Source organism: Chelonoidis abingdonii, chromosome 26 (assembly GCF_003597395.2).
Source record: "Chelonoidis abingdonii isolate Lonesome George chromosome 26, CheloAbing_2.0, whole genome shotgun sequence".
Classification (NCBI taxonomy): Eukaryota; Metazoa; Chordata; order Testudines; family Testudinidae; genus Chelonoidis; species Chelonoidis abingdonii.
Window position 1 is genome coordinate 13,626,593 of NC_133794.1, and position 13,555 is coordinate 13,640,147.

General features: G+C 56.9%; 2 protein-coding genes across 3 annotated transcripts in view; one reads left to right on the top strand and one right to left on the bottom strand.

Annotated features, from left to right (window-relative positions):
• AAAS (aladin WD repeat nucleoporin) overlaps positions 1-1,765 on the bottom strand; it is a 23,641-nt gene extending 21,876 nt beyond the window's left edge. For both annotated transcript variants that reach the window (XM_032786762.1, XM_075061182.1), the window contains exons 1-2: positions 1,689-1,765; positions 1,183-1,318 (exon numbers count right to left, since the gene is read on the bottom strand). In XM_032786762.1, coding sequence (XP_032642653.1) covers positions 1,183-1,305 — 123 coding nt within the window. In that variant the 5' untranslated portion in view covers positions 1,306-1,318; positions 1,689-1,765. The remainder of the gene's footprint in view (positions 1-1,182; positions 1,319-1,688) is intronic.
• The window catches only part of PRR13 (proline rich 13), a 328,718-nt gene that overhangs the window by 149,201 nt on the left and 165,962 nt on the right, over positions 1-13,555 (top strand). The gene's annotated exons all lie outside the window — the stretch shown is intronic.

The following is a 13,555-nucleotide window of genomic DNA, read 5'->3' on the forward strand; positions in this document are numbered from 1 at the left end:
TAACACGGCTACCCCTCTGATACTGAAAAGGAGAAGGTCACACAGGAAAGGAAACAGAAAGAAACTGGGCCAGCAGGCAAAGCGGCTGCTACATATTGTCAAAATGTTGATTAATTTAAAAAGGTTTTGAAGTTTTGGTGGGTGCCCCCCACCACCATTTGTGAATTGGTTGCTAGATGGAAACTGCCAGAAGCCAAAGTCTCCATCGTCAAGAATGAAGAAAGCCAGTTGAGAACCCGCACTTAGGGACAAGGACCCTGCTCTGATAGATAACTTGTGAACACAGAACAAAGAGACAGTCCCTGTCCCAAAAAGCTTTAAATCTAAGTATAAGGAAAGAGACAAAGGTGGACACAAAAAGATGGATGGGGGAGTACAAGGAAATAGTGACACAATATGGTTCTGAGCAGGAGTCCCCAACACAGTGCCCGCGGTTGCCATGGCGCCCGTGGGGGCATCTAAATACGCCTGCGTCCTGGCCGGCGGTCGAGCACCCACCGAAATGCTGCTGAATTTTGGCGGCATTTCGGGAGCAATGCCTCTCGCCGCTGACAAGCGGTGTCATCAAGAGGCGTCGCCACTGAATTTCAGCGGCATTTTGGCGGATGCTCGACCACTGCCACAGTCCTTCGTCTGACGCCCGCCAGACAAAAAGGTTGGGGACCACTGGTTCTGAGGGTTTAAGATTGGCAGTTCCCTCTTCCGTGCATTAAAATCCTTCAGGGCAACAATGTCTCCTGCTCAGGGGTTAAAGTAAGGGGGACCTGGAAGAAAGCACAAATACAAGCAGAGGGGCAAGCCCCATCCCTCCACAGCTTGAATAAGAAGCACTTCCCCAGGCTGCTCCCCTTCTCTTGGCTAGTGTGGCGAGTGCTCCCTGCTGTTCCAATCTACTGAAACCCCCACTCGTCCAGGGCGCTCCAAAGCTCTGCCGGGTTAAAGTCCTGCTCCACCAGAAAGCAGCGACAAGCTCTCCTGGTGAAAGAGGCCAGGCCCTTCATAGGTCTGGAGCAGCAGATGGGTTCAGTCCACTGATCTCCTTCTGGCTCACCTGCCCCTGGGGAGAGCAGGCCCACCCCAGAGGGACAGAGTCTCCAAGAAGCAGCTGGTGGAACATGTGCTTGAGGCGGCCCTGGGAAAGGCGGAGACCCCAGCTGGCCCCTCCGGGAGGGAAGCACTCGCCTGGTCTTGGACAGCGAGCGGGAGCTTCTCGTAGATGTGGCCGGAGACCAGCGCGTTGTTAAACTCGTACAAGGTGACATCTCCGGGGGCAGGCGGGGGCGGGAACAGCGCCAGGGAGCACATCCTGCTGCGGGTCCTGGGGAGAGGGCAGGGCCGGGTCAGAGACGGGACGTGCGGCCCCTCGGCCGGGGTCCCATTCACGCCCCTCCCCCCCGCCGTGCCCCAGGGTCCCCGTCCCACCGCAGGCCCAGGGGAGCCCGTCCCCAGGGCCCCCCCGCACAGGGCCCAGAGCCAAAGTCTGGGGAACACGTGCCCCCAGGGGCCCCTTTCACCCCGGATCCCACCCCCGCCGGGCCCCAGCAGAGGGACACGTGCCCCCGGAGCCCCCCGCCGGCCCTGGGGTGGGGGAGGCCGCGCTGGAGCAGGGCGCCCCAGTCACCCCCATTCCTCCTCCACCCAGACCCCGGGGGAGGCCGCGGCCCCCGCGCCGGCCCCTCCTGCGTTACCAGGCACCAGCCCCTGCTTTTCCCGGGCCCGGTTCGGAGCCCGACGGAAGCCCGCTCGGGACACGCCGCTCGGGCCGCGCTCGCCCCCTACAGGCGCCGCCCGGCAGCTCACTGGGCCCGGCTAGGAGCGGGAGAGCAGCGGCCGGGCAATTAAAGGGGCCGCGACCGCATTTCGGCCTGAGCCTCCAGCTCCCTGCCCCAGCTCGGTGTCTGGCCCCTAGCCCGCCCCTAAGCAGCTCTGTGGCCTTCCTGCCTCATCTTCCATCCCTCTTCCCCTCCATCCCCTCTATTACCCCCACCCCCTGCCCCAGCCCGGTGAAAGTGAGTGAGGGTGGGGGAGAGTGAGCGACGGAGGGAGGGGGGAATGAAGCGAGCAGGGGTGGGGCCTCAGAAGGGGCAGAGCTAGGGTGTTTGGCACTGAGAAAATGGCACAGAGTGGCAGTGGTTCTTCAGTGGGGCCGTTACCCCGCAAGGGGGAGGATTTTACAGATCTGGACAGAGGGCGTAGTTATAAAGACAGGGCAACTGAGGCCAGGGAAAGAGAGAGAGACACACACACAGACAGACTCTCTACAGGGTGAGAGGAGGAGGGGAGGTGTCAGACTGGCCGAGAGCTAATCCCCAGCTAAGCCACAAGGAGGCGCCCCAGCGGTGAGTAGTANCCCTGTCCCCCTTCATCCCCTCCATTTCCCCTCTCCCTCTCCATTTCCCCCTGTCCCCCTTCATCCCCTCCATTTCCCCCTGTCCCCCTCCATTTCCCCCTGTCCCCCTTCATCCCTTCCATTTCCCCTCTCCCCCTCCATTTCCCCCTGTCCCCCCTCCATCCCCTGCTCCATCTCTCTCTAGCTCCCCTCCTCCTCTGGCCCCCCAAACAGATGGCGTGCAGGGCAGGAGTAGGGGGGAGCTGATAGCTGGGGGGCTCTGAGGGGGGCTCTGAGGGGGGCTCCCAGGACACTCCCCCCATGGCTCCCAGTTATTCACTCCCCCAGGTGCCCCTCAGTCATTTCTCCCTTACCACCCACTTTTAGAAAACGACATCAGGGCCAGGCCATGAGCATGCAAACACCCCCCACATGGGGCAGCCAGGGCTGTTGGGTCTCACTCTCAGCTCTGTCCTGTGCTCTTCATACCTGTCTGGAGCAGAGGCCCTTAGGCTGAGATTTTCAGAGCCCCTCGGCAAAGCCAGTTGCCTGTACAGTTTTGGAAATTCTGGCCATAATTCCCCAAATTCTCAAATGCTGTGAAATCAGGGAAGAGGCAGTGTTATGGCCAGGGCGAGGCTGCAGAGCTTCTATACAGGCATAGAGCAAAGAGTCAGTCCTTGCCCCAAAGCATTGCATTCTCTCTCTTAATGGTTGCCCTTCTAGACCATGCGTTTAATTGGCCAAACTCAAATGCTGGAAAAGCAGAAGCACATCCGTGTTAAGGGGACATTAGCCAAGTACCTTCAGTCTGCCCCATTTGAACCCAGCTGTTTGGGTGATCGTGGCACCCTACCTCTCCTTGACATGCTCTAGCAGTTCCAGGCACTAGCTTCAGATGTGGGAGCACGAGGGTCAAGTCCCTGCTCTGCCACAGACTTCTTGTGTGGTCTTGGGAAAGTCACTTAGCCACTGGGTGCCTCAGTTTCCCCATCTGTACAATGGGAATAATAGCACCAGCCTGCCTCACAGGGGAGTTGTGAAAAGAAATACACTAAGGCTGTGGTGCACTGAGTCACTATGGTAATGGAGGGTCTTACAAATCCCTAGCATAGATAGTCCACTGGGATCTCTGCCAACCAACCAGCAGCAAGTGCTGTGCAGACCACGGGGGTGGGGTAGCTGGAAGTCCTGCCTTGACACTGAGGTGGGCAGAGGTTAAATGGCAGGTTTCCTTAAGACCAAGCTATTCCCAGGTCCACTGTGATGGAGTCAGAGTTAAGGCTGTGCTGGGTGGGACGTGTCACCTTAGCTGGGCACTTCCTAGTTTGCCCACATGTGGCAAGAAATCTCTCCTCCTTGCAAGGCACCGGCTGCTGCTGAGCGCCTGCAGCCATGACACCCCAGTAACCAGGCTTTTTGCATGTTAACAACCCAAGGGCTTGTCTAACTGGGAGCCCAGCAGTGCTATGAGGGAGCCTGATGGTGCATGAGGGAGACAGCTGTGTTGGTGGGTGTGTGGCATTGTATGTGTGTGCAGAGTGATCTGCACATGGGGCGGGTGTATTTGATGGGGGGAGGATTACAGGAGTGTGTGGGTGCATCCAGCTGTTGAGGGGGGTAAGGGGATAATGGAGGAGCTTGTAGGCAGCTGGCTAGAAGGATTGTTCACACAAAGCCACACACAGACAGACACCTTTCTATACAACCACCTCCCACCAAGCCCCACATCCCCTCGTAAACACACACCCATCAAATCCCCATGTATCCTCCCATACATGCATGCCTCCTATTCCCTTCCACACCCGCGCATACACACACCAGCCCCTGCGAGACACACACCTACATGGCTCTATGCTCTCTATCTCTCTTTCTCACACGCACACACGACTTCCCCCAGCTTTTCTTTTTTCAGCAGATTTGTTTCATTTCTCCCCCAACTGGCATATTCCTTCCATGGGGCTGTAAGACATGTGTGTCTGTCTGTCTGATGTGCGTGTCCATCTAGCTGGGTGTCCTGCTATGTCTGTCTGTGTGTGCCTGTACCTGTCTATATGTATGCACAGGTATGTTCCTGTGTGTGTCTTTCTATGAGTGTGTCCATATCTCTGTATATGCAAATCCATCTGCCTCTGTGTGTGTGTGCATCCATCGTTGCCATTTGTGTCTGTCTGTATCTTTCTGTGTGTCCCTCTGTCTGTCTTTCTGTGCGTATATCCTGCTGCCTAGCTCCGTCTGTCGGTGCGCCTGTGTCTGCCTCAAAGAGGGACTGTGTGTGTGTGAGTGTCATTCTGTGCATGTGTGTCCTTCTGTGTGTCTCCTTCATGCTCGCATGCATTCCCTCCTGAATCCCAGCCTCTCGGGTTTGGAAGGATCCCAGCCCCTCTTGGGGGTTCTATTTTCTTTCCCTCCCATTTTCAGCTCGCTTTTATTCTATTTATCTTTGGGGGCGGGGTGGGGGGGAGTTAGTGGCCACAGAAGTTATTTTAATTTTTTCAGGATATTAAATAAACGCTCTGGCGGAGGGGGCTGAGGGAGGGGGCCCGCATTCCTGATCCATTACACAGAGAAGATGGTTTGATAGGAGCCGGCGATTTGGACGGCGCCTCTTGCTGGAAGACATCAGAACCACCACAGGCCTGGCTCAGCCCTGACGGCTTCCCCCCACCTTGGACACAGACCCGCAGGCGAAATCCTGCTTGGAACTGCATGTAGGGAAGAGAAACAGGCAACGCTGAGGTGCCCACTTCCCTCTGCCAAGGGGTCCCCAGGTCAGCCTTATGGGGTGATAAAGATCTGCTCGTACCAAAAGAGCCCCCAGATTGGGAAGTTTCCCCCCAAGGACCCAAGCATTCCCCTTGGGTTTCTGCCACACTAATGTCATCTCTTCACTGTACCACTTGGAGCCAGTGAAGTCAGCTGGAGTCTTTCCATTGAGTTCAGTGGGCCATTGGCCTGGGCCAATCCACAGCATGTGACGCTACAGCATTGGCTTTGGTAACCCCAGTGATCGGCTTGGGCTCGGCAAAGAAAGAAAATAAATACAAATCATCTCTCGAGGGCAACATATGAGGACTGTCTGTTAAATGGCTAGCTGGGTCCCAACCCAGCAACCTTGGAGGCAATTGTTAGGATCAGTAAATTGAAAAAGCTGAGACTAGAACTCACAATCTACTTCCCTAGGTCAAAGGAGAAGCAGCAGCAGCAGCAGCATATGATGCTCTAGCTCTGTGCCTGGGAGCCTGCTCAGTGTTCAGAGATTTTTCGGAGCAAGCTCTACTGAGAATGGGCAAATGGTGATTTTCAGAAGATTACAACTCAGCCAACTCTGGCAGTATTTTCTTGTGGACAACTAAAGGCACCTCTGTGACTCCAGGACTATACTCCTCCCAAATTTCAACATCCTGCTTCGAACTATGATGGTGCTAATGCTCTTCAAAGAAACAGTAGGAAAAATTGCTTAACATTGGGAAAACAGCCTATTATTTTCCTTAATTTCATTCTCAGATGGACCATTTTTTGCTGAAAGTCTCCCAGAAACAGAAAATTCAGCCTGAGATGGAGAGCAACCAAGGGATAATTCAGCCCAAATTGTTTAAGTCTGGCAAAGTTATACCTGAAGACAGGGGCTTATAATGGAAACGATTTAGGTAACCTTAGCTCTAGGGCATGTTATCAGCTCTGCCTATATCTATGGTTCCCAGACCCCTACCACCACTCAGTGCTTACCAACTAATCTACAAATAGCACACATGGGTTGTTTTGCCTGCCACTGAGACGTGGATGCTTCTGAGATAAACCCATAACAGCTGTTTATCAGCATGCAGCACACAATAGTTTAGGACAGGCAGAGAATTCCTCACCGCCTGCAGGTGGAATTGGAATTCAGCTGCAGGGGAAAGATTAGGGAAGCAGGATATTATTTGAACAGGGATTTAGCCAGACTACCAGGGTTAACATCCTTATTGACCAGTGGTTGGGGCACTAGCCTAGGACTTAGAAGCGCTGGGTTCGCATCCCTGCTCCTCCACAGTCTTTATGTGTGGAGCATGTGTGTGTGTTAAACAGGGGGCCTGGGGCAAAGCTGGGGAGCAGCGGCGCTTGTACTCACCTCGCGGCGGTCCAGCTCTTCAGCAGCATTTCGGCAGCCGGGGGCCCTTCAGTCGCTCTGCGTCTTCAGCAGCACTGAAGGACCCCCACCGCCGAAATGCTGCCGAAGAGCCGAAGCGACTGAAGGGCCCCCTGCGGGGCCCGGGGTCTGGGGCAAATTGCCCCACTTGCCCCCCCTCCCTGGGCGGCCCTAGTGTTAGATTTCCATTGCGATCAAACGCCCATTGATTTCAACAGAAGTTTGGAGCCCAAATACCGCTGAGGATCCAGGCCTTAGTTCCTACATACCTCAGTTCCCTAGTGAAGATAATAGCTCTGCCCTGCCTCGCAAGGGTGTTGGGAGGACAATTACATTAAAGATTGTGAGGTGCCCAGATACTACGGTGATGGGCTCTGTGTAAGGGCCTGGGATGGATGAAAAGTGCTAGGCGAGATTGATTGACCGTGGTGGGTCAGGTCTTGCCCTGTACGCTCCACCTTCCTCTCCCCAGCAGCATTCCCAGTGCAACTACCCATGCCAATCACTAGGGGGCAGGCTTGTATTGATGCTATAAATGGCCACGTGCAGCAGCTTTGTGCATCACTCCCTGGCTTGTGATATCTGCATCACATAAGCCATTGTCACAGGGGCTGCAGCCCCCTCTCCTGCATTCCCAGAGGGCCCCTTCCAGGGCACCATGGGGCAATCCAGAACTTGCCCTGTCCATGCACCCCCAGTAGGATCTGCCTGTTCTGGATAGAATAAGCAGGCACCATTCTCCAGAGCCAAATTCGCTCAGGAAACATATTCTGGTGCTGCCTGCAGGTGGTGCTCACACCTTGCCTCCTCTGACCTCCGTCCCCAAGATCAGCACTGTGGTCACTGTCCCAAGGCAGCTGCGATGGAAGGGGTGGCTAGGTAACACAGCTGCCCCTGCAGCTGTCTGTCCTATGGCATGCTCAGTGCAGACACGGTACCGGGAAGGAGGGTGAGGCCTGGACATCACAGCATTTGCAATGGGCAGCCCTCTGCATGAGAGAGAGTCCAATCCAGCCAGCAGTTCTAGGCTGGTTCCTCCCTGATTCCAGGCTCAGGGGTCCAGTGTGACCCTCAGGGCTACCCAGTCTTGTGCTTCCCCACTGTTTCCTATGGGGCTGGTTGAGAGTCCCTGGGTAATACCCCCCACCCCCTCCTCCTTCAGCCCATCCTCATGCTGCTCATGGCATGTGGCCAAGGTGTCCCATGCTGGGACTGCACTGGGGCATAGAGCTGGTGGGACCTGCTCTGCCCCTAGCAGAGAGGCCTCCTGTACCAAGGGTTCTGGGGTTAATGCCCTGCCCGACAGCCCGTTTGTTTTGGCATCCGCAACTCTGGATCTGGCCTGAGAGCATGCGAATGTGAGCTGGACCGTGAGGGCCAGATTCTGATCTGTGTCTCAGAGGAGGTGCAGCCCATTTTGGGGTGGGGGTGGAAGTGTCTTATGTCGGAGCACTGTGTGCTTTTGTCATGCCCCTGCTCAGACCCTAAGGCCAGGAGCTAGGTTGGCAGAGCAGAGCTGGCTCAATGGCCAGCCACAGAGAACCCCACGCACCGTAAGTCCCCTGCACTAGCAGTCCACTTCTTGTGTATGTGGACGTGCATGTCATTGCCCTCTACTGGATGGAACAAACACAGCTCATCTGTGTGTCACAGCCCCCATACTGCCAACAGTTTGATGGAGATTCTTCTCTAGCTCAGGAAGGAAGGGGCTCGAGCTTTGAGAGCAGGGGAATCAGAGAGCTAACCCTGCAGTGAAGCTGGAGTGGGTGCAGAAGGCAGCAAATTGGCCACACAGAGTCCTGGCGACGAGGGATTTGTTACTGTTGTTTCACAACATTGCGACATCTCAACCGTGGCATCTTGGCTGCGGTGTCACAGCATCACGCTGCTGGGTCAATATCACATGACACCCTTGCGCTGTGACACAGCCGGGTCTGGAGGTCGTTCCTAGCCCCAAGTGCATCCTGCTAGTCAGGCTGATGGGTCCTGGGACCATCCCACCAAAATCAACCTCTCCTGGAAAGCATGCATCAAGTGGTCATCCTGGGGCTGCTCCCCCTCGCAACCCTTCTGCTGCCTCTGCCCCTGCAAAGGGCCTTCTCAGGGAGAGACTCACTGTTCCCTTGCCCCCTCAGCAGTTTCCCAAGGGTGGGCAGCAGGGCAGCAGGGTGGATAGGGAGGATCTCAGCCTTCCAAAGCCCCCATGGCTATTGCAAACAGCTCCCCCTGCCCAGCCTGCCTGTCCCCACTCCCCCCCAACACACACACACAGTCCCCATTGAGAGCAGAGGAATTCCAGCCACCCGGCCTGCCTCATCCAGAGACCAACCGGAGCAGCTCCCCGCCTTGACCCACAAGGGAAAACCACTTCACAGGAAGCCGCTTGGACTTTGTAGGGACCTCCCCCTCTCCCACCCCACCACATCCCGGCGGCTGTTCAGGCCCATCTGTGGTTTGTGTCAGGACCATGAAACGCACCGAAGCTGATGGCGGCTGCGACCTCCCTGAAAGCACTCGGCACCGTCCCCAAGAAACGGGCGGCCGTGCTCAGAAAATTTAACAGGCTCCGGAGACCTGAATGTAGAGCCCAGCATCACTGGAGTTCGCTGGCTTCTGGAAAAAACTGGCTCACCTCGGCTTACCAGCTCGAGCTCCAGTCGTGAGCCTGATCCCAGGTTTCTTTGGCCTGAGTCCGATCCTTATAGAGTGTGTGTGTGTGTTTGGAGATGGCCGGGGTGGCAGGGGAATTGTGCAAAGGGACAGCAGACCTCCATTGTGGTGTTGTGGCCTACCCTGCATGCACACTTCCTAGAGGTCATGTTAGCCCCTGATGAGGGCCACTAGCCTACACACCTGCTTGTGCGGGCCAGCTCCTGTGACTAGCACCATGGGGGTTGTGTTAACAGCAACAACTGAGCTACAATGTGCAGCCGCTTTGCAGGGAAGACAAGGTCACTCTCTGAATGCAGGAGCACCTAGAGGGCCCAACCGAGATCAGGGTCAGGCACTGCACAGGCACAGAGCTAAATAGACAGAGAGTGAGTGGGGAAACTGAGGCACAGAGCACAACTGTCACTTGCCCAAAGTCGCCCAGCAGCAGAATGGGGAATAGAACTCAGGTCTCCTGAGTCCCCAGCACTAGCCACTAGGTCACACTGCATCAAGCAAAGACTGCTGCACATCCAGCCTCTGCCCATCCATACTGTCATAATTCATAACCTATGTGGGGTTTCAGCCTCAGGTACTGCTGAGGGGAAGCTCACAGCACTGGGGTCCCCGGATGGGCACTGCTGTCAGGAAACACACAGCCAAGGACCTAGATGGGAGAAGCTCATGCTCCAGGATCCCTGCCCAGTGGACATTCTCTGGGCACTGCTGGGTGGGGAAATTCACAAAATACACCCCCTTTCTCCTTCCCCACCCTCCTCCCCTGTCTCTTTAATTCATGCTGACTCTGGCTGATGTCGCTTTCTCTCCTAGTGCATCTCCTGGGGAACAGATAGCTGGGACCCCCTCTGCCGGCATGGTAACCATCTGCACATGTCCGAGGCAGTGGCTCTGAGCTCCCTCCCCTCTGTTTGTCCTGGCAGAGGGATGCCAAGGGATGGGAGGCCTTTTTTATTATCTTTCACAAACCAAAAAAGCCCCAAACTGAGACTCCCAGAGATGAAAGGCCTGGCTGGAGCCCAAGGTGCTGGGAAAAGCTGGCTACGCCTGGCACCCCCAGAGCCATGCAATCACCCAGTGCCACCCGCTCAGCTCCGGAGGCCCCAGGCTACTGGGTGGGGGGAGGCTAAGGGAACCCCAGAGCCTCTTCTGCGTGCAGCTCTAGTCCTCTGTCGGCTCAGGGGGAGTGCTCCAGGGGAGGCCAGTGGGTTTCCTGGAGGGGAGAGGTGTGGGGGTGTTTAGGGAAGGGGCGTGGGGGGGCGGGAATTAGCAGCTCAGCCTGCCAAGGGATTAGGTGTAATTTCCTCCCCGCTGGAAGGCACTCTGCACCTGCTCTCAGCTAGGCTAGGGACAATCCTGATGGCCTATTAACCCTTTTCAGGCATGGCCAAGAGGCCCCGAACCCGTGAGCACTTTGAGCTACAAGAGCTGGACTGGGGAGGGAGTGAGAGCGGGACTCCTCGCCCCCTCGTGTGTGATCACAGTGTGGAGTTCTTTGCCTGGTAGCTCTTCAGGGCCAGAAGCACCCCTTCTGCTCTGTCTGGAAAGCATTTAAGGTGATGTGGGGGAGGAGAGGCAGTATGGTGAAGTGGGCGGAGCCCAGGACTGGGACGTAGGACACCGGGGTTCCATTCTTAGTCTGGGTGACCTTGAGCAAGTTGCTGCCCCGTGCTGTGCCTCAGTTTCCCCTCCCACCCTTTGTCTGTTCAGACTGTGAGCTCTCTGGAGCCGGGGCTGTCTGTGCAGCTCCTGGCACAGCGGGACCCTGATCTCAGATGCGGTTGGACAGTGACACCAGAGCAAAACTCAGAGTAGTCATCATAATGGGGGTGCTACAGAAAATCAGTCCTATTTGGTTGGGCCAGGACAGAGCACCAGGCAAGCTGGAAGAAGGGAACAAGGCTCTGCGACTGCTTTGGTGACCCCTGGGGTGGGAGGTGTCCCAGTGGAGTTGACACACGTCTATGCACAAACATAGGCAGGCACATGCATTGACACACGTGCACACACACCCTGTGCATCTGCGCACACCCACACCCACAATCCTTGCATGCCCATGATCCAGCAGGGCTTCACTGGCTCCTGCTCCAGTTCCTGGCCTGCCACAAGGCAATGGAGGAAATTCCTCTGCAACTCCACTGCTGGGGCCAAACCCCACCCCTGCTTCAGATCACTCCAGATCACTCGGGCACCAGCCAGCCTGCTTCCTGCTGGGTAAGCCCTGGAAGGTGTGTCGGGGGGGAGGGCTGGCTAATCTAGCCCATGGCCCCTGCCAGCCAAGGGGCAGTGTTTTCCAGTCACAGCTCACCTGAAGATCATGGAAGTTCATTGCAAGATGCAGCCCCCTGCCCCACACACACACCTTGGAAACTCGTCCCCTCATGCAAACTGCAGGATGAGGCTGCTGGAAGTTGACGCCCCGCACCCTCCTCCTCAGGGAAGGGAGAGTAAGATGGGGAGGGGCTCGGGCACCACAGAGACTCTGGGCTTTGGGGCCACGCCGGGCGCGTGGGTCGGCGTCGGCCAGAAGGAGAGCAGATGTGCTTACCCAGCTGTGCAGCTACTGTGCGCCTGACTGTGTGTGGTCCACCAAGGGCCTTTGCGTGCCCCAGGCTGGAAAGATTAACTCCGTGGGAGCCTTTCCTGGGTGGGGGGCAGTTCCTTCCTCCTCCCGCACCCCCGCCAGATGCCCCACTCTGGGACTTTCTTTCGCGGAGGAGTAGGAGAGACCGTTGGCGACGTAGCTGGGCAACTTCCAGGCGTCAGACCCTACAGCAAGGAGGCTGTGGGGAAGTGAGCCCAGTAGATCCCGGGCTCTAGGGCAGTCAGGGCCCAGAGCTTTGCTGGGTGCAGGCGACTGCATTGTCAGTGCTGGAAGGAATCTCAAGGTTGTTTGTGTCTCCTGCTGCTTTGGGAGAGAGCAGGGGCAGGCGTAGGGTGGGGCAGGCCCCCCCAGAGCAGGGTTGGGGGCAAGTTTGGGGAGGTCTCCCCAGGGCAGAGGTGGAGGGGTAGGGGGGAGGGTCTTCCCCCGCAGGAAGGGGTGAGGGTAGGGTGGCGGAGGTCTCCTCTGAGCAGGAGTGGAGGGAGGTCCTCCCCAGAGCAGGAGGAGAAGGGTAGGGTTGGAGGTCTCCCCAGACCTAGTGGGGGGTGGGGGAGGTCTCCCCAGAGCAGGAGTGGAGGGGAGGGTTAGCGAGATCCCCCCAGAGCACGGGGAGAGGAGTAGGGTTGGGGAGGTCTCCCCAGAGCAGAGGTGGAGGGGTGGGGGAAGTCCCCCCAAAGCTGGGGTGAGGTGTAGGGTGGAGGAGGTCTCCCCAGAGCTGGGGCGGGGGGGTAGGATGAGGGAAATCTCCCCAGGGCAGAGGTGGAGAGGTAGGTTGGGGGAGGTCCCCCCAGAGCAGGGGTGGAGGGCAGGGTGGGGAAAGTCTCCCCAGAGCAGGGGCAGAGGGGACATTGGGGGAGGTCCCCCCGAGCAGTGGTGGAGAGGACAGTGGGGGAGGGCTCCCCAGAGCAGTGGGGGAGAGGACAGTGGGGGAGGTCCCCCCCAGAGCAGTAGTGGAGAGGACAGTGGGGGATGGCTCCCCAGAGCAGGGATGGGGGAGGTCTCCCCAGAGGCAGACTTACTGGCTGAGGTGTTCAGGTGTTAGTTGTGGATGCTCCAGTCACTGTGGTGCTCAGGGGACCCGGCAGTAGTTTCGGAGGAAATCTCTCCTTGATGCCGCCCCCGGTGCACTCGCGGCCCGATCCAGCCAAGCACTTCAGCACATAAGTGGTCCCGTGGAAGGCAACATACATATCTCTATGCACACACATGTGCAGACACACGCACACTCACAGGTACACACATTGACATGTACACACACAAATGTGCACAGACACACAAACACACGCACATGCAAATGTACAAATGCACACACATGCACATATGCAAATGAACACCCTCTCACACACAAATATGTGTTCATACACAAATGCACGCACATGCTCACACACATGAATGTATACAAATGCACACACATACAAATGGCTATGCATGCACACACACATGTACATATGGACATACGCAACGGCACACTTACATTTCACCACCATGTGCCCAGGCCCGCTGTCAGACATGACGGCAGTAGCAACACCAGCCTCTGGTCTATACTAGTGCTCTGCTGCCCGCAAGAGGAGATGCACGAGGGCTAGTGCAACAGTGCGAAACACAACCACAGAAACCACCTTTCACCTCCCGCAAAAGCAGTTTTAGCTGGGGGTTTACAACAGCCCCAGCTTCTCCTAGCAGGGAGTGCTCTAGAGAATGGGGCAGGAGAACTGGCAGTGAGGGGAACTCCTGGCTACTCCAGTTCTGGCCTCTCCCAGCAGGAGGTGCTGTAGGCAGTGGGGTAGGAGCTCTGACTGTAAGGGGAACTCCCGGCTACTCCAGTCCC